General features: G+C 36.8%; 1 protein-coding gene across 1 annotated transcript; it reads right to left on the reverse strand.

Moving 5' to 3' along the window:
• Nucleotides 1–1,128: 1,128 nt before the first annotated feature.
• On the reverse strand, nt 1,129–19,367 carry LOC306849001 (E3 ubiquitin-protein ligase ARIH2-like). Its single transcript, XM_079383816.1, has 15 exons — nt 19,205–19,367; nt 10,683–11,108; nt 10,467–10,534; nt 8,900–8,972; nt 6,658–6,799; nt 6,411–6,532; nt 5,725–5,834; nt 5,513–5,630; nt 5,340–5,390; nt 4,154–4,175; nt 3,870–4,021; nt 3,120–3,263; nt 2,421–2,489; nt 2,214–2,321; nt 1,129–2,127 (listed from the first exon to the last, which is right to left on the reverse strand). The coding sequence occupies exons 2-15, from the start codon at nt 10,905–10,907 to the stop codon at nt 2,056–2,058; spliced, it is 1,476 nt and encodes a 491-aa protein (XP_079239942.1). The 5' UTR covers nt 10,908–11,108; nt 19,205–19,367; the 3' UTR covers nt 1,129–2,055.
• Between the last annotated feature and the right edge of the window lie 761 nt (nt 19,368–20,128).

Raw genomic sequence — 20,128 nt, forward strand, 5'->3', positions numbered from 1 at the left:
ATTAGTTGGCAACACTGTAGGAGACTGGGGGTCATCGCTTCACCCTGGGGTGCAGCGGAAGGGTGGGGTGTTTGTTTGTGTCGTCATTCTCGTTATCTCGCGCGCACATGTGCTCAACACGAGGGGAACTTCTTCGATTTAAATTTATCTCAAGCGCTCTGCTGCTGACTTTATTTGGTTCGCATGAACTGACCTGAATATGCAGGCCCGGGAGCGCGCGAGGACACCTCGTGCCCTTCTAGTGCGACCAACTACCATTTGAGGACTGTTTTTACAGTGAGATCATTTTCTTAATATTTACTCTATTAGGACCGCAATAAAAAAATACACTAATAAAATGAGTGTTACATATTTAAGCCAAACAGTAAATCTTCACTGCTTGTTAGTAAATGCTGTTATTTTGTATAAAGTTTTAACCTTTTTTTTTGGTCCTTGTATTTTAATATTAATATTTTTCTATTATAATAGATCAGAAATATTGACTTTGATATTGCATCTGATCTGCGTGTTTGATTTTTTAAGACAAAAAAACCCTAAATCCTTTATGACATCAAAAGGAAAAGTGGTTCATACACTACTGCATATTGTGTTTATTTTTCTATAAAGATCAAATGTTTTCTTTCATGGCTGTGGGTTGCCTATTGTAACCATAATTATCCAGGTGTAAGAACAGTGTAAGTATTCCGTTTGTGATACCTCCAATTCTGTGTAGACATAAAATGGCAAATATGAGCTGTACGAATATATGGCACCTCTAACATTCTGGTGCCAGAGGTGACTTAAGGTTGGGTGGTAGATAAATATATGCCACTTCAAATGTACATGTACCCTATACCATTCAAAGTTTTGGGATCACTATAACAACTTCTCTTGAAAAAAAAAATTATATTATTTAGCAAGGATTCATTAAACTGATCAAAAATGTAAGACATTTAATGTTATAGAATATTTCTATTTTTAAATGTTCTAACTTTGATAAAAAAATAAAATAAAAATTCCAAACTATATTTAGCAGCACAAACATTTTCAATTGTTATAAGATTTAATAATAAAGTAATATTAATACTAATAAAATAATAATCCTTACCTTATCCAAATTAACCTTGAAAGAAATCTTGAGCACCAAACCAGCATATTAGAAAGATTTATGAAGGATCACGTGACAAGGAAGACTGTAGTAATAGCTGCTGAAAATTCAGCTTTGCCATCACAGGAATACATTACATTTAAGATATATTAAAACAGAAAATGGTTATTTTAAACATTTCACAATATTACTGTATTTTTAAACAAAAAATGCTGCCGTGGTGAGCATAAGAGACTTTTCAAAAACCTACAAATATTACTGACTGCAAAATTTGGAGTGTAGTGGAATGCAAATACTACTACTTTAAAGTGTGTGCACAAGAAAACACAAGAGTCTCTTTCTGGTTTAAAAACTTTCTCTCAGTAACTCTATTTCTGTATTAATGTACAACTGTTGAAAATTACAGCATCATTTGTTTTTCATCTTTTTTTCAGTTTTCTGTTGTTTTTTTTAATGATCTAACTATCAACAGCCATTTCCAAGGAAGAAAAAAAAACATGAGAAGAAAGCAAAAAGTGAGAAGGAAAGGTGGCAAAAGCTATGGCAGGAGCAATGATGGAGGAAGAAAAGAGTTAGACCGTTTCGGTGGAGTGTTTTGAGTGAGTGAGTGAGTGAGTGAGAGTGTGTGTGTGTGTGTGCGCGCATGTGTAACGTCAGCTGATGTGGGGACGTGAGAATGCAATGTTTGCGTATGTGAATCCTTGAACATAATCATGCTATTCTCAAACCCTGCAGCAGAGTAAAGATTAGAAAGAAAAAAGGGGCACAGATGAAGGAAAGAATGAACAAAAGGGGAAAAAATGCTTTGAAAAGAGATGCTATAAATGTGAAAAACAAAGGAGATGGAAAAAACGTTATGAGATGCAGAGCAGAGTTTTGACAAAAGAAGTGGAGGGGTATCTTTGGAGAGAAGGGACCAAGACAGTTGAGAGAAGAGTGAACTCTGTGTGGATTTGATGGACAGATGTTCAGGTGTCGTGGAAATCCTTCAGCAGCGTCCGTCTCTTCTGCTCAGCAATATGCATCTGATTCTCCAGATCCTACAGAGAGCGAGAGGGAAATTTTTTTTCTTTTAATTCCAGTGTTCATGTTCACAACTTCCTCTGGTTTTTGTTCCATCTCTCACCCCTCTATCATTAGCACTCGGCTCTCCTCTCTCATAACCGTCTGCTCTCTCCACTTTCCATGACAAGTTCTCGATCTCCGCCTCCAGCTGCGCTTGCTGATACTCAAACTACAGGGAATAAAAATGGGATTTCCCCATTACCAAAGACTGATCTCGAAGAGATATCTGACCTTCAATGAAAGATTCACATTTAATGCAATAGCTTACCAGTTTTTTGCGGGGTCCGGACTCCATGTAGTAGGCATAAGGATAAGTGTACTGCAGTGTGTAACGACACTATGGAGAGAGCAAACAGACAGCGTAAGCGTGTGCAACTTATGTGTGAACATTTGTGCCTGCAGAATAGAGCTGCAATATGAATCAAAATAACCAGAACTGCATTATGTTTTATGTCAATTATCAAATCTCAAAAGCTACGATTTAATTAAATATATACTCTGATTGTTTCAGAGTGAAACATGGCACTGCCATTTGAGTTTTCAGTTTGTTTCAGTTCTTGTGTTTTCAGTTTGTTTCACAGTACATGCATGCTAATTTTAGGTTGATTAACGTACGTTTGGGAACAAAACATCTTCCCAAACATCTTCCCAAACTTATGAGAAGTGCTTAAAAACTGGCTGACATGAAAAAAAAAAAAAAGAGAAGCTTTAAGATTCCCTTCCATTTTTCCACCAAAATAAAAGTTTGAGGGTTTAATGTTTGAAAATTTAAAAAATAAGACTTATTATTAAAGTATTACTTTTTATTTTAAAGCCATATTGATATATAAATTACAAATTTTGGGGCTAAATTGTGTAGCCTTACAAACAACCAACCCTCAGGAAACCTTTTTTTTTTTTTAAATTGAAACAATTTTTCATAAATCATGCAGCCCTACTGTGGAGTACAGCTGGATTCAGTCTGTACCTTGGCCAGTAGCTTGGCAGCATTCTGCAGGTACTGCCAGTCAATCCAGGTGCCCAGATTATTCATGACTCGCTCCTGAATCTTCTCCTGGATACGCTGGTATGTCTGTGCCTCCAGCTGCAAGCTCTTATTGTGGTTCTCCCACTGGACACACACATAATGTACAGATTATGTATCAAAGCAATTAAGTGACAATGCTGTGATTAACATGAAAACTGCAACTTGGTATGTTTCATCAGGCAGTGAAGAAATATAGAACTGAGTATCATCAGCAAAACAATGAAAGCCAACACCATGCTTCCTGATATCTCCCAAGGGTAACATGTAAAGCGTGAAAAGCAACACAGTCTTAGTACTGAGCCTTGTGGTACTCCAGACTGCATTTGTGATCGATATGATAACTCTTCATTCACTGCTACGAACTGATGACGGTCATAAGTATGATTTGAACCATGCCAATGCAATTCCACTAACGCCAACTCATAAATACAATGAGATAATAGCTCAGTTTAAAAGATAATAGCTCAGTTTTTCTAGTGAGCTGTATTTAGACAGCATACTAACTGAAAAAGAACACCATATAGGCAGTGACTGGACAACCACCATACAAATAGAATTAGACATTTTTACTGATACTTCTCTGTAATGAGTAAACTATGTTACTGCCTACTTTTTGGAACAGCCTACTTGTCAGGATCACTACTAAGCTCACTCGGTTTATTTATTATTGATTAATAATTTTTGTCTCACCCTCTCAAAGTAGAACAGGTATTTTTTGAGGGCCTCTCTGGCCTGGGCCTGCTGGCTCTGATTCACGATGTCAGGGTTCTCTTTGTAGCGACTGCACTCGTAGTACTCACTGCCATGAGTCTTCCAATCTCCCAGACACATCCAGCAGAAATCTACACACAGCCATAGCAATGTCATTACAATTAAGACCACTTCACCACTTAAAGGGATTTGATGTCATTTTTAGAAACTAAAAATCATCAGTAAAAAAAAAAAAAAAAAAAAAAAAAAAAAAAAAAACATACCATGTTTACACTTTGAGCATTGCTGCAAAGAGAAAGAGAAAAAAAGTTCAGTAAAAACATGAATCTTTTTTTACTATCATCTTTTTTTTAAACAAACATTACTGTTCAACATTTTTTTCTAGAAGAAATTAATGCAGCAATTAATTCAGCCAGGATGCATTAAATTGATCAAAAGTGACAGTAAAGACATTTGTAATGGTACAAAAGATTTATATTTACAAATTTTTTTTTTAAACCCTTCTATTCAAAGAACACTGAAAAAGTGATTGCAGTTTTCACAAAAATATTAAGAAGCTTAACTGTTTTCAACAGAAATGTTTCATAAGCACACATCAGCATGTGTGACCCTGGACCACAAAACCAGTCATAAGGGTCAATTATTCGATGAGATTTATATATCATCTGAAAGCTGAATAAATAATCTTTCCATTGATGTATGGTTTGTTCAGATAGGACAATATTTGGCTGAGATACAACTATTTGAAAATCTGGAATCTGAGGGTGCAAAAAAAAAAATCTAAATATTGATAAAATCGCCTTTAAAGTTGCCCAAATGAACTTCTTAGCTATGCATATTACTTATAAAAAAATTCTGTTTTAATATATTTACATTTGGAAATTTACAAAATATCTTCATGGAACATGATCTTTACTTACATGTCCTAATTATTTTTGGAATAAAAGAATCAATAATTTTGATCCATACGATGTATTTTTGGCTATTGCTACAAATATACCCCAACGACTTAAGACTGGTTTTGTGGTCCAGGATCACATATTAGAATGACTTCTGAAGAATTATGTGACACTGAAGACTGGCGTAATGGCTGCTGAAAATTGTTTTGTTAGCACAGGAATAAATTACATTTTAAAATAGAAAACAGTTATTTTAAATAGCAATAATATACTGTTAATAAAATGCTGTTCGACTAAAATTCTGCTTTGTTGAGTATAAGAGACATCTTTCAAAAACTTAAAAAAAATTCTTACTAGCCTCAAACTTTTGAACAGCAGTGTAAATCTTGTTGAAAAAGTGAAGATTTGTTTTCAGTCTTATTTTGATGAGAACGATCTGAAGTTAACAAATAAGCTATTCAAGTAATACTCTCAATCTGACGTTCTGGGTGTTATATTAAGTGCACGTAAAAGTGTGCTGATAATGAAAAAGAATGTGCATACTACTTACCATGTGGTTGCACCCTCCATTCTTCTCAATGCAGATATTGCACTTAGGGCACTGTGGGTACAAAATCAAAACATAAGTATATTAATAGCTTTGCTATCAAATTAAACGTACCAACCACCAATGATATATACTTAATGTGACCATCATAAATATATCGGTGTGTGCTTCCTTACGTCTTTAGTGTGTGCACTGATGTAGTTGGCTGTCTCAGAGTCATCTGCACATTTGATCAGCCATTTGCGGATGGTAGCACAGTCTGTGGGTGCATGGTACATCTGTCTGCACTTAAAACTGAAGACAGACAGTCAATCCAAACACACAAATGCAATCACAAGTATCACGCCATGAATTGAGTAGTGTGTGCAAGTGTAATTATGTGTAATACCAGAAGACTTCTTCACAGAGGCTGCATTGGACTCTACGAGCTCGAGGTTTCTGCACCTGTATAACTATCGGACAGTCGGCACCAGGACACAACTGCAGCTGGAAATGACTCTGCAGACACACAGAAACATGAGCAGATTAAGAGCAACTAGTGAGATGTGCCTGTTCTACAAGGTGATAAGACTAGAGATGTACTGATATCAGAATTCCGCCGGATACCAATTGTCATGTTAGGGCCAAAAAATAAATAAACCGCCAAAGTTAAACTAACTTTCAGCAGCCATTACTTCAATCTTCAGTGTCACATGATCCTTCAGAAATCATTTTAATAAGCTGATTTATGCTCAATAATGAACAGTGATTTGTTTTCAATAATGAAGTTTCATATTTTTGACAAATAGAAAGTTCAGAAAAGCATTCATTTAAAGTAGATGTATTATGTAACAACTGTCACTATTTGAATAATTGAATTTAATTTAAAAAATTTCTTTAGCTCCAAACAACTGAACCAGAGTGCGTAATAATTCTGTAATCTAATGTATAATAAAACAATGTTTTTAAAAAGTGTTAGTCATCAACAAATTCATCTAAATATAATAAAAGGTGAAATGAGCACTAATAGCTGTAATATTGGCAGGTAACTTTTATGGTAAAAGACATATTGTGCATCCCTAGATGGACACACACCTCTACATAGTCCCTGAAGAGGTAGCGTCTGTATTTGTCTTTCAGTTCCTCGCTGGGCAGCATAGGAAGAACAAAATCATCTGGCATGCGAAGAGAGCAGTCCTGTGCCATGCAGGAGATCTCTATAGACAAACACAATCCACAGAGGAGATCAGATAACAAGCTCACTCTGTTCAACAATTCATACTGTACTGCACACAGTCTTTATGCGCTGAATGTGTGTGTGTGTGTGTGTGTACACACTCACCTACTCCCACGCCATCTTTGACAAGTACAGTGCAGTGCTGCTCCCAGCATGCCTTGCAGAAGGAGTGCTGACAGGGTAGAGAGAGGAGAGCGTCTCTCCGGACCAGCTGCAGGCACACCCCACACTGCTGCGACGTCCCGGCCTGAAGACATCCACACACGCATGTCATGAGAAGGAAGTGCCGTAATGATCGTTAAGAGAATAATTCACGGTTGTCACAGGCAACCATTTTTTTTTTTTTTTTTTTTTCACAGCTGTGCTGGTTTCTTGCCTTTCAAATCACTTCATGTACATCATTGATGTGGCAAATAGCTGTGTAAGAATAAAGTACAGTCAGCTTGTCATTATCATAAAATAACCCCTTTATTGACTGTACACTGCATGTATAACATACCATACTCAGTGCCATCTGCAATTTGTCAAAGAAGAGATTTCATGATGGGCACATTTTTAATTGCCTCAACATTGCATTTTAAAGCTGAGAATTCAGGTTTAAGGGGGTTTGAATGAAAAAAAAAAAAAAAAATATACATAATGTGACGAGTCGGCTGCCTCCCCCCTTATTGTCATCACCACCCGTCCCGTATTCGCCGCCCTTCACCAGGCTCCCGACGGGAGTGGGTGTGTGAGAGAGGAGGGGCGCTGAAACAGCCAGGGCTGGTGGCGTGTGATGAGGCGCACCTGATGTGAATAGAGCCTCATCACCGCCGCCGTTTAAATGCAGAGCGCGCCTCTCCTCGGGAGACCGGTCTCTTCCCCGTGCATGCACGCTGGTGTCCTCGTGGGTCCAGGAAGGGAGCGTCGAGTAGGAAGACTGCCGCACCGTTAGACGGCCGACGGGCCAGGACGGCAGGCTGTCGAGTCCCCCAGAAGCTCCGGGGGCTTAGGAGAAGGACATCGCCGCTGAAGGAAGCCGCCGCCACTCGCTTCCGGACCCGAGAGGGGAGCGCGTGCGGCCACCGGACTCCGCCTCTTCCCTGGACCCTTCCCTCCTGAACACTGCCCTACTTCACAAGCCCCGCAGCACGACGAGGACACCAGATCCCCTGTTTATTTTGGACACTTTTCCCCCTTTGGACACTTTATTTTAATATTTTTGTTTAATAAAAACCTTTCCGAGGCCTGACGCCACGCCCACTGTGTCTGTCGTTTGCTCCTCCCGCCACAATATACACATATTTACTTCAAATAGCTATGTAAAAGACTACATTAACCTGTTAACTGTCGGTTCCACTTTTTGTGTATAGGCCTGAAAATGACATTTCCAACTTAAATTGTTATACATTTTGAATGGTTTGGAGCAGATACTTAAGGTTGGTCTCTTTTTAAAGAAGACACTTAGCAGATTATTGTAGAGGTGAATAAAGTTCTAAAAATTATATTACAAAAAAGTTATGGAAGTTTAAGTTTATGAAAATATAAAATGTGAAAATTTTAATATTTACATTTTATGTAAAATATATATTTTACATAACATGTTTTACTCTAAAACTGCTAGAAAATCAAAACCAAAAATCTGAAAAAGTTCTGTTCCAAATTTGAGGTTGATATCTCAAAAAATGAGCTTTCAGTGAAATTTAGTTTGGGCGTAGTACCAAGCTTTTCCACTAGATGACCATCAAACCCCATTAGTAACCATATAAGGGCGGCTCTATTTCCATATATGGTTTGAGTGATCCGAAACATGTTTTTTCCATTCTTTTCTCAATATTTATGACGTAGACATCACATTCAGAAGTATTAAGGGTGGTATGGCAGTATTTGATTTCAATTCATCCTCTAAAAAACACACAAAAGACATGCAACAAGAACCCTGGACGTACGATATAGTTCACGCTGCATCAAAAATTGAGAACCTATTGTTTTTTCTTTATATTCGAGACACTTTTAGACCTTTTCTCAAAAAATATAATTAATTTTATCTTTTGAACACTTGACATGAACACGAATGGAGATTTTTCATGATTTTATATATGTATCACTATTTCAAAGTAAAGGTCAGAACTCTCTCTTTGACTGATGAGTACTCTTCTTACAAATTAACAAATTACAGTTGCCCTGTAAAATATTTTAAAAAATCAGTCACCAAATATGAAAACTAGAGTCTTTAAGCTTTCAAACGATATATAGTTTGTCAAGATTGCTTTTGGTTCAGACTAAGATATTACTGTTTAAATCATGTAATGGCAAGTGGGCCCACCGGTGGGCCCGTGACAGTTAACAAAACATTACAGGAACTCACAGTGAGAGATCTGCTGGTGCTTGTGGGCTGAGCATGGGCTTCACATAGCAACTGAGAGGAATTGGACTTATACCTTCAAATACAGAAAAATACGAACAGATTAAGACAGAAGTAACATCAGGATTTTAGGTTAAACATTATATGAATGTAATTATGGCTGGGCAATATGGCCAAAAACATGATCACAATATTTTTTTTCATATCAGTCGATATCACTAATTATAACGATAAATGTTAAATCTTTATTTCTTTCAAGTTTAAAGCCAGAATTGTGCTCCATTTGCTAATTTTCCTTCACAAAATAAACATCTAAATAGAAAAATGTATTTCTTAGTTTCTGCATGTTCTATCGTATATCGTTTCAAATCAAGAAACAGGTTTGGGTTGCCTGATAATATCAATAATAATAATAAATCACTTTTTTTGTCTCTTAGAAATGCACATTTGATAGTAGCTCGAGTTAGGATGCAGAAGTAAATTTTTGCTCATTTTTAAAATCAGTAACATCTGTAAAAATTGTACCAACCTCAGTTTTATATGGTTAAATTTATTCTGACCTAAACTAGTTTAAATCACGGAGCCATTTGTGTTTATCGCTGAATTCAAGCGCTTCACACTGGATCTCACAGCGCTGTTTAGTGTTCGCGTGACCGAGTAAACACCTGCTCTAGTGAGCACGCGCCAGTTTGAACTGTGATCCGAGCGGATAAATGGTCCGTGGGTTGTGATTCGAATGAGTCGCACCGTTTCGTTCCGCTTTTGGCGCATAAACATTATATTGAACATTTATCGAACTATTCATATCGTTTAATTACGGAAAATTATATTGCGATAATTATTGTTATTGAATTATCACCCAGCCCTAAATGTAATGAATATATTAGGTGTTGTGTTTAGTTGTGTTTTTTTTTTTTTTTTTCAATTCTTTTAAAGTTTTGCAGCTCATGCACACTAATGTTCAAAAGTTTGGAGTCCGTTAAATATTTTATTGTTTTTGAAAGAAATCTCTTATGCTCATAACGGCTGCATCTATTTGATCAAAATACAGTAAAAACAGTAATATTGTGAAATATTACAATAACATTTAAATACAACATTAAAATAACCGTTTTCTTTTAATATATTTTAAGAGGATTTATTCCTGTGATAGCAAAGCTGAATTTTCAGTCTTCAGTGTCACGTGATCCTTCAGAGATCATTCTAATATGCTGATTTGAGATTAAAACCTTTTTGTTTTTTACTTTTTACTTTAAGTATTCTTTATATATAGAAAATTGAAAAGAATAGAATTTATTTGAAACCAATCTTTTGCAACCATGTAAAAGTCTTTGCCGTCACTTTGCTGAATGAAAGTATTATTTCTTTAAAAAAAACTCTTACTGACCACAAACTTTTGAACAGTAGTCTTTCAGATTTAGTGTAATTATTACACAAGAATTACAAAAACATTTGTTTAAATAATTTTAGATGAAGTATATCATACATCTGTAACTATTTCACTTTTCACGTTAACTTCCCATAAAAGTGTACATATTTTGTGTGTGCATGCGTCGCTGTATTTAATTACCTTTCGAGTATTTGCGACACTTGCCAGTGAAAATGTACAAGGACCAGTCTGGCTACAGCTGGTGATACCTGAAGGGAAAAAAATATCTCTGTATTGACAGAATAAACTCCAAGAACAATTTATAGTTTGGAAAGATACATAAATACACAACTAACAATAAATGTCAGCCAACAATAAATCTGCAAAGTATTGTCACTCATTTGGTCCGTCCCTCACCTTTAGGGCACTGGCTACATTGTTGACTTCCTCAGTTAGTACCCTCTGGCTCTCCCTGTACGTCAAGCAATTGAACTGGTATTCTTCCGGGTCAAACGGTTCTTCTACCGCCACGTCATCATCAAGTCCATCATAATAATCAGGGATGTCGCCCTCTCCGACGTCTTCATCATCTTCAAATTCCTCATTACTGTCTGAGGCTTGGCTACTCATATCCACAGACATAGCCCACTGGGCCCCACCTTTCCCTGACTGACAGCTGCTCTCCACTAATCAGCAGCTATTGATCTGCTCCTCTCCCCCAACTGGACCGAGAATCCCAGGGGGCTCTGTGGCTTTTAGCAGCACCGAAAAAAGCAGAAGAAATCACACTCCCCGTCACTCATGAGGAATCGGAGCAAGGGATGAGCTCAGACAGAAAAAATACTGAAAGAGAGAAGAAACACACATACACATGGTCAGACTGCATATTTTAAAAGATATTTAATGTAAAAGCTTATGCTCAAAATTAGTTACATTTACATTTATTCATTACAATTGCTATACATGTCAGAGGTCGCACGCCTCTGGAGCAACTAGGGGTTAAGTGTCTTGCTCAGGGACACATTGGTGTCTCACAGTGGATTCGAACCCGGGTCTCTTACACCAAAGGCATGTGTCTTATCCACTGCGCCATCACCACCCTTTAGTTATGTTGACAAAGAGAAATTGTGTCTGTGACAATTCTTATTTTATGTTTTTAAATAGATTTTCACCATCGTGAAACAATTTATTTTGTAATGATGACCATCTGACTTAAAATATTGATTTGAGTTTAAATTATTTCATAATGTGAGAAGAAAGAGACCGCAGAGTGCCCAGGAACACTGAACTCAATCTCCAACACAAGTCCTGATATTACTGGAATTTATTATCTGATTTTATATTATACGTATGATAAATAATAACAGATAATAATATAATAATCGGTATAACAACATTATTATACAACTACTTCAATACATGAACATGTAATATCGATTAGAGTTATTTTAAAAGTTTACTTATTACTTAAAATATTCATCAGTTGAATCCTGTGATCGACCAATCAAAATCAAATATAGCGGTAGTGCGCAACAGTACCTGACCACTTTTTTTTGTGTATTTTTCCCCATTCATTTTTCCCACAGGGCATTTTAAAGGAGTCCTATTATGCTTTTTCACTTTTTTAATTTTAGTCAGTGTGTAGTATGTATGTTTGAGCATAAAAAGATGTACAAAGTTACAAATCTCAAAGTCTACTCCAAAGGGAGATATTTAAAAAAAAAAAAAAAAAAACTTTAAGAACTACAACGAACGGCTCGTTTGGACTACAAAGTTGTTTTCCTGTATATGTGACATCACAAAAATAAATCCCGCCTATGGAAATTCGAATGGTTGGCGGGTGGGGAGAACGCTTGGTTGAGCACTAAAGTTACACGTTTCAAAATTGAAATCTGGTGCGGATGTTTTTATATCACTGTATTTCTGATGGAAACCGATTGTTTTCAGAAAATTATGGATGTCATCTTCATTTCATCTTCCATGTAATGTCTGCTAAAGCAGCGTTTGTGAGCGGGAAACCTCGATCTCTACCACTCCAATAGCGCCTCCCGCTGGCAGAGAATTCATTGGCATTTACATGCTGCCAGTGCCACAAATAGAGCAAATCTGTGGGATTATGGTATAAATATATTCAACTGTATAACAGTTTCACTGCAATTCATGTTATAATGTTAGAATTAACGAACAATAAACATAATACATATTACCATTGCACTTATCTGTACATAGTAAATGCAGTTATTTTTAAGCTGCTGTTGACATCCTATCTAAAACATGATTTAGCCCCCCCCCAAAAAACAACAACAGGTACGTTACCACTTTAGTATGTCTTGCAATATCCGTGCATGCAAAGGTTATGCGCGATCCTCTAGTTCAATATTCTCTGTGTCTGAACTGACAGATATAATGTGTGAATTGACGTGGCTTGCTGCTTTGGCAAGGGGCGGGGCAATACTGAAACGCCGTCTATGTTCGCCAATCACAACACATTCCGTTTTTCGGAAGGCGGGCCTTCATCAAACCCGGAACTAATCGAGCTGTTTGTGCCAGGCTGGGGAGAAAGGTATTGTAATAATGTAAATTATGTGAAAAATAATGCGATTTTTGAACCACCAAGCATGTTCTAGTACACCCACCAAAACAAAATCAAGACTTTGTAAAAGAGCATAATAGGACCCCTTTAAAAAGACTTTGTTAAAGAGATGTGTGGAAGCCCGATTCCACCACTAAAAAAAAATTGTGTTTTTTTTAAAAAGGTAATTGCAACTTTTTCTCTCGTAATTCTGACTCTCTCACAATTGCGATGCATGACTTTTTTTCTCAGAATTGACTAATACAAAGTCGCAATTCTGAATTTTTTTCTCAGAATTACATGATACAAACTTTCAACTGACCTAACGGTAAGCCCCGCCCCCCTTAGTTACTGTTGCTCCCTCAGTGAGCAACTCCGTTTGTTTGTATGTCTTACAATGACAGCTGCAGGGTGAAAACCTTGTCCCGCGATGATTTTGCACAATTTTGGACACAGAAGGCCACCAAATGGGAATTCAATATTCCATGGAGGGATTTATAAAATATTTAAAAATAAATACGGTGGGTAACTCGAAGCGAGGGCTAACAGATCTCAATGCAAGCGGGAGAAGTCTCATATTAAGGTCGGACATCACGATCGCATGCAGGATCAACACTGTTCATGTATCGCAGGGTGCGATTAAATTAATGTACATTTATCCAGTTTAATATGGAGAGGCACTGAAATGTAGACCTTTGTTTATGCGTTTTTGACCCACGCAAGGTTTGTGCATTTAGGTTTGTACATCAGCATGGACTCACTAACTTTAACATTAGCTAGTTTTAGCCAGAGATACCTTGCTAAAGCACAAGATAACATTAACGTCCTGCTTGAGCAGATGAAAATTGTAACTTAATGAGTGTATGACAACCAGAAAATGAACGTTTTTGTCTTCATTTGTATTGGGGTTGAATGCTTAAGGACATTTAGCTCCGTTTTGTTTGGATTCAGGAAATGTAATAAATTCAGGGCTTGACTCCCATTTCTCATGTGGTTGTCATTTATTTGTCCGAGTATGAAAGTTAGTTGCCTGGAGAGAATTTTTTTTTTTTTTGTCGATATCTGTAGTATAAATAGGCACCTTTATTTTGGCACTGTCCACATTTTCACATAATGTCCGTCTATGCATTACCACCAATGCGTACATTCTCGTTCAAACTCACGTATCAGGACTCGATACAAGGACTGCCCTTAACGTACGTCTTAACGTAAACAGTTGAGAAAGAAAACGCATGTGTATTAAATCTGTGCTTTCATTCTTAAAGTGAAAGCAAACTACACCGATTTCTTTTAGACTGAGCTGAAAAACCTGAAAAGCACTGTTTATTGAACTTGTGTCTTTGGTCTATTGCAGGGGTTCTCAAAGTCTACATTCAAAGGTCCAAATCTGAATTTTCATCAGTGTCAAAGGTCCGGAACAATTGGTTATTACAAAACGTGTTTTTAATAAACATACATAACATATAACAAATAAACACTAATTAAAAAAAAAAAAAAAAAAAGGTTCCCTTTGCATTCAAAATACTTTAATAACAAGTGCAAAAGTGGCAAAACAATTAATTTAAGTGTCAGCAGTAGAAGTCGACCTATAATATTTTTTCTCTGGCCAATGCCGATATTTAGAAATCAGGGCAGCCTATGGCCGATATATGATGCTGATTTCTTTGGGCCGATTTTCTCTTTTTTTCCCTTTATATCAAAAGAGAGTTTGCGTAAATGGTTATTGCAGGGCACAAGATAGTAATAGTAGTAGTAGTAGCCTAATTCATAGTAATAATACATGGCTCAAAACTTAAGCACCTTCTCAAAACAGTTCCGAAGCATGCTTTTTTGTTTATGTTTGCTGACAGACACCAGTGTTTCCCGCAGACTAGCAAATGCAAGTCGATTCTCTGCCAGCAGGAGGCGCTGTTGGAGCGTGATATATAGCTGTTTCCCCGGTAACGACTGTAATCAAATAAGCGCTACTTTATCAGCCATTACAGGAAAGACCAAATGAAAATTGACATCAAAGCTTTTCTGAAGAAAACGGACGGTTCTTTTAAAAGATACATTCATATAAAAACACCCGCGCAGCATTTTATTCAACGAAGTATAAGCCTTTTGGAAAATCTATTTGTAGCGGTCAGTTTTGATATTGTGACAAGCCGCCACAAATAAATGTAGACACTGGGCACTGCTATAAGACAAATTGCCATAATATAAGTGATAACAAAACAAAACAAAAAAATACAAATATTAGCGGTGAAATGTCGCCCGATTACGTCAAACGTCATACGCTCACTGGATGTCGTGATGACAACAAATGTCATGAAGGAAAAGTTTCAATATCGCCTGCAATTTCGGACCTTCTCCAAAAAGACATAAAAAAATAAGAATAAATAAACAAATGATTTACAAGTTTAACGGGCGTTTATCAAAGTAGGAAATATAATTAGTGTTCTTGAAATATGAAATAGAAGCGGGTCCGGATTGAATTCTCTCCGGGTCCGGATCCGGACCGGAGTCCGGACTTTGAGAAGCACTGGTCTATTGTATTTATTTTCTGCTATTGCTTGTAATTTGGTTATCTGTAGAAACGATTTTTAGCATTGAGCCCATAGTAGCAGCCAGAATTGTTTTTCCAATTGTTTATTTTCTTAATTATAAAAAAAAAAAAAAAATGTGTAGGCCTATTTTTTTTGTTGTGAATGTCCCAATTGAGGTACAGGATGTGAAAATTTCAGATAAATGTTCACTTGATATATTTTGGTTGCATTTGTGAGTTTAAATAGCATTTAAATAGGCTAGGTCTATCATATCATTAAATTGCATTTAAATGGGTATATAATATCGATATATCGATCGATATACTCCTGTATCGAATCTTATCGTAGAATTTTTGGAGGTATCTGCAAATATCGTACCGCTGGGTATGAGAATCGATATCGTATCGTGGCAAACCATCCGATGTACACCCCTAATAATACTATTATATTTTAAATTAAAAAGGGAGTATTAAATACAAATAAAATTATTTTATTGTAAACTTAACAAAATGCTAGTATTTAATTATATATTAATTTTCATCATTTTCAAACTTAAATTTTAAATGTTTTAATTAGAGTTAAATTTAATCAGTCAATTATTATAAGATATTTGGGCTGTTACCAAACAAATGAAATCAGTATCAACAAAATTCATCTTTGCAATGCAGAGGAAACACAGAAGCTGCATCTGAAGTGGAATAAATATATTTACCCACTGTTTAATGGAGCTCTGAAGAAAACTTTAACCTGCAGTATATATAAAACATTAAATACTGATATTTGAAATTATGTTAAAAATAACAAAAATACTGTAAATGTGAAATTAAAACTGCCAGGAGGTGGCATCAAGTCTTTGTTAATAAGAGAGTCATTGTGACTGAACCGAATCATTTAAATGATTGATTCATTCAGGAACGAAACATGTTGCTCAGAGACACAAAACAACCCTGTGGCTGTGTTTGGAATTATTTCTGTTGGCAAAATAGAACAAAAACAAGAAATATGGTGTCTAAAACGTAAGTCTCTTAATATTAACTTCTTGTTTATTGAACGGTTATAAAATCAAAATTGTAATCATGCTGATTTGAAAAAAAAAAAAAAAAAAACGGCGCTTGATCTTCGTGTGATATTGTTTCCGCCCCCATATCTTGAATTTTCTGATCATTCTTCACGCATTTTAAAACTGAATCATGACGTGAAAGAACGCACTCGCACGTGCGCTAGTCTAAACTACGTTACTCTTTACGTAATTTATGCGTGCATTCCTTAGGTGTGTTGTTTGATTCTTGCAATATACTCAATATACTCGACGTCAAATCGCACATCGTTAAAACGACAATTACAATATTATCGCAAACGAGGCGAGGCTATATCACAAATAAAGGCAAAATAAATTATTGTTTTTGGCATTACATTTTCGAGTTATTTGTCTGATTGGGCAAGTAAATTTCTCATTCACTTGTCCCGGACAAGCGTTAATGTCGAGCCCTGAAATTATATTGCCTATCCTCTAAGGATACCAGGAATCAGTGTTTCAAGTACCCCAGGCACATCGTTTTTCCATTTTTTAAAGCATAAACCCCATAAAACCGATGCGAGCTTCGGATCTTCCAATGTTTCTCTATGGCGCTGAAACCTAAAGATATCCCCGTGCAACTGATACTTAACTGCCATTGGCTAGTCTGCGTTTGAGGGGAGGGGCTTACCGATAGGTCAATTGCGAGTTCATATCTCACAATTCTGAGAAAAAAAAAAAGTCAGACTTGCTAGATACAAACTCACAATTGCGAGAAATAAAGTCAGAATTGCGAGATATAAACAGACTTTTTGTATCTAGCAATTCTGACATTTATTCTTTCAATTCATTCATTCAATTCTGACTTCATTTCTCGCAATTGTGAGTTTATACCCCACAATTCTGACTTTATAACTTGCAACTGAGTTTTTATCTCACAATTCTGAAAAAAAGTCAGAATTGCGAGATGTAAACTCACAATTGCGAGAGAAAAGAAAATGTAATTGTGAAAAAGTCGCAATTACCTTTTTTTATTTTTTATTCAGTGGTAGAAACGGGCTTCCATAGATATAAGCAATTAATCAAACCAACCAGCTACAAGGTAAACAACTGCACTGCAAACTTGTTGGACACAAAAAAAAAAAAAAAAGTATGTAAAAAATACATACTTGCCGGGACACCGGCAAGGGATAGTAGTAGCTTTTTATTTAATTTTTTCAATGATATGTTTATTATTGAAATGTTGTTGTTATATGCATGTGTTAATTTTATTTAATTTCTTTATTTTCTTAAATATGTGGGTAGATAGTATTTATAGAGTTGTAACTTTTTAGTTTTAGTTACTTTTTCTTATTTGTAAGTCGCTTTGGACAAAAGCGTCTGCTAAATGACAAAAGTAAAGTAAGTAAAGTAAAAATGGAACAGAAAGACAAAGATACAAGACTGTGTACCTAATGGCTTTAATGAGGTAAAGAACTTTTCCATGAAGCATTGCAAAACACTCAAATAAAAGAAAAAGATATGCATAAATAATCATTTTTAAATCAATAGTTTTATATATATAGGAAATATATTTTGTATTAATAGGTAAATGTTCTTTTGGAGCTTGTGGGGAGTCTCTGATTTGTGGAGATTCTGCAATCTAGGTAATGTCATTTTCCACCGGGAATTCTATTGTTAAATATGATTATTTACAGAAAAAATCTTTAAATCACGGCTCACTGTAGGGCTGTCTTTAAAGATTTATAAATTGTTCAAAATTAATTATCTTGTAGAGAAACTGAATGGGAAATTACTTCAGGTCTGTTGCACTCTATAATAATGAGTGGGTAGCTGTGTTCAAACTTTTTATTGGTAGTTTATTTCCAGACAGAACATACGGCCTTGCTGGTGTACTTAACTTCAATGACACTCACTGAGCTTGACCCACTGGTCAAGGAGCTGCTCCAGTCCAGTATTTACAGATCAACACACCTTGGAATTTCTCTGAAGGTTGTACTTGTAGATGTTTGTCTCAATATTACCAGCGGCCAAGCATCTCTTTGAGTGTAAGACAATCATAACCTCACATGCAGAGCGGCTTAGCGTTTCGTTTTAACGGATTACACGGTGTAATGACAGTCCAACCGGACAGCAGGAGCAGGGGAGGCCGCGTGACCGCGCGCCTGATGATCACACAGATCAGAGCTCCTGATGATGTCATAGTCACCGATTCAATCGAATAAACAATCAGTGCACGTTAAATTTAACGTGACCAACCGTCCCGTCCGGTTCGGACCCCACAGTAATAGGACGATCTGAAGGTCCAACGCGTTCGCGCACTGTCTATCCCTAGCATTCCAGCCAGGGCTATAAATAGAGGGCGACGCTGGTGCCAAGCATAATATCACGCTCAGCTGGGTTACCGATCATGGTTTAAGTGCGTAGGGGTTGAGCACAGACTGCAATCTCACGGTACTGACAGTGCTGGCTCTGCTTTGTTTACTCCGTATGAATCAGGCCGCACCAGCTGTTGCTCCTCTCTAGATCAGCACATATATACAGCAGCGCGATCGATGCGCAGATCCCTCTTTATCCCTCGGAATATCTATTGTTTCACTACGCATGTCCCGCAGTTTAAAGTGCACATAGTCCAATTAAACTTGTTTAAGTGCATGCACGGGTGGTTTGATGTCGCTTTAAGGGCTTTATTTGCAATCATCCGACAGCGCGCACTCCAGCTCGGGGATTTGTATGTAAACAAGGCCGTTTTGGTTCGCTCGCCAAAGCCACTGCTCTGATCGTTTAAAGCCCCCGTCGTACCCAACATACTGACTTTACTCACCTGCCGGACCGCGTCGGGCCGCCACTCGACGCTGGCTGAAGAGAGATATTGGGACAGAGATCCGATCCGTTCGCTAAAGGAGTCGCTGAAGATCGGAAGTACGGGGGGATTCTAGAGCGGCGTCACTTCCGTGTCCGAGCGCGAGGGTTTTCAACAGTAAACTGACTTGTTAGAGAGGAGGGGCCACACAAACACACTCTCACATATCCTCAACACTGACATACAAACTTGTAGTCAAACACACACGCTCGTGCAAATGTAGGTCAACAAAACAAGAAACCTTATTTACGGTGTGCAACGTAGGTACAAAGGCAAACAAAGAAAAGCGCCCTCATTACAAGTTTATACTCTAACGACCTGCCTGCTATGTTAATAAAGATAAAAAAACGTAATGTAAAGTAAAAATTTAAATATATTTGTACTTCAGTAGTTAAGAAAAATAACTTTTAGCATGTATGTGTATAAAGTCAAAGTGCCTATTGGATGTGTACTGCACGCATATTTGGAGATTCTTTACTATGCGTTTTAATACACAAAAAAGGGATGCACCCATATGACCTGCTCAAAGATTAAAGTCAAAACAGTTCTCTTTCCGTAATATCTTTCTGTCAGAAAAAGTAAAAGTAGCAGTAGCATGTCTGCTACTATGAATTTAGTCAAACTTCCTGTTTCAATTGGAAATGCCAATGTAGGAAATAAACTGCATTTTTAGAACCTTTTTATTTTTATTTTTCAGTTTTGTAAAATGCATGTTTTAGATCTGTCAGTGATTCAAAATCCAATCAACAATGGTTGGATAGATCCCCTACCAACCCATTACACCCTGATGTACATCACAATTTGGACGAGAACAGCTCTTTCATCGCAACTTTAATAATATTCACTAAAGTTGTGCGAAACTTCAAAAATAATGTGCTGCTGTTT

The sequence above is a fragment of the Barbus barbus genome (genome assembly GCF_936440315.1).
Source record: "Barbus barbus genome assembly, chromosome: 29".
NCBI lineage: Eukaryota > Metazoa > Chordata > Actinopteri > Cypriniformes > Cyprinidae > Barbus > Barbus barbus.

Bases quoted from the DNA above. Each gene is read 5' to 3' on its own strand.
- LOC306849001 (XM_079383816.1), bottom strand. From the start codon at position 10,907: ATGTCTGTGGATATGAGTAGCCAAGCCTCAGACAGTAATGAGGAATTT. The intron at 2,322-2,420 runs GTAAGCTATTGC...TATTCCCTGTAG, and splicing joins CCGGACCCCGCAAAAAACTG to TTTGAGTATCAGCAAGCGCA. The intron at 2,128-2,213 runs GTGAGAGATGGA...CGCTCTCTGTAG, and splicing joins CGAGTGCTAATGATAGAGGG to GATCTGGAGAATCAGATGCA.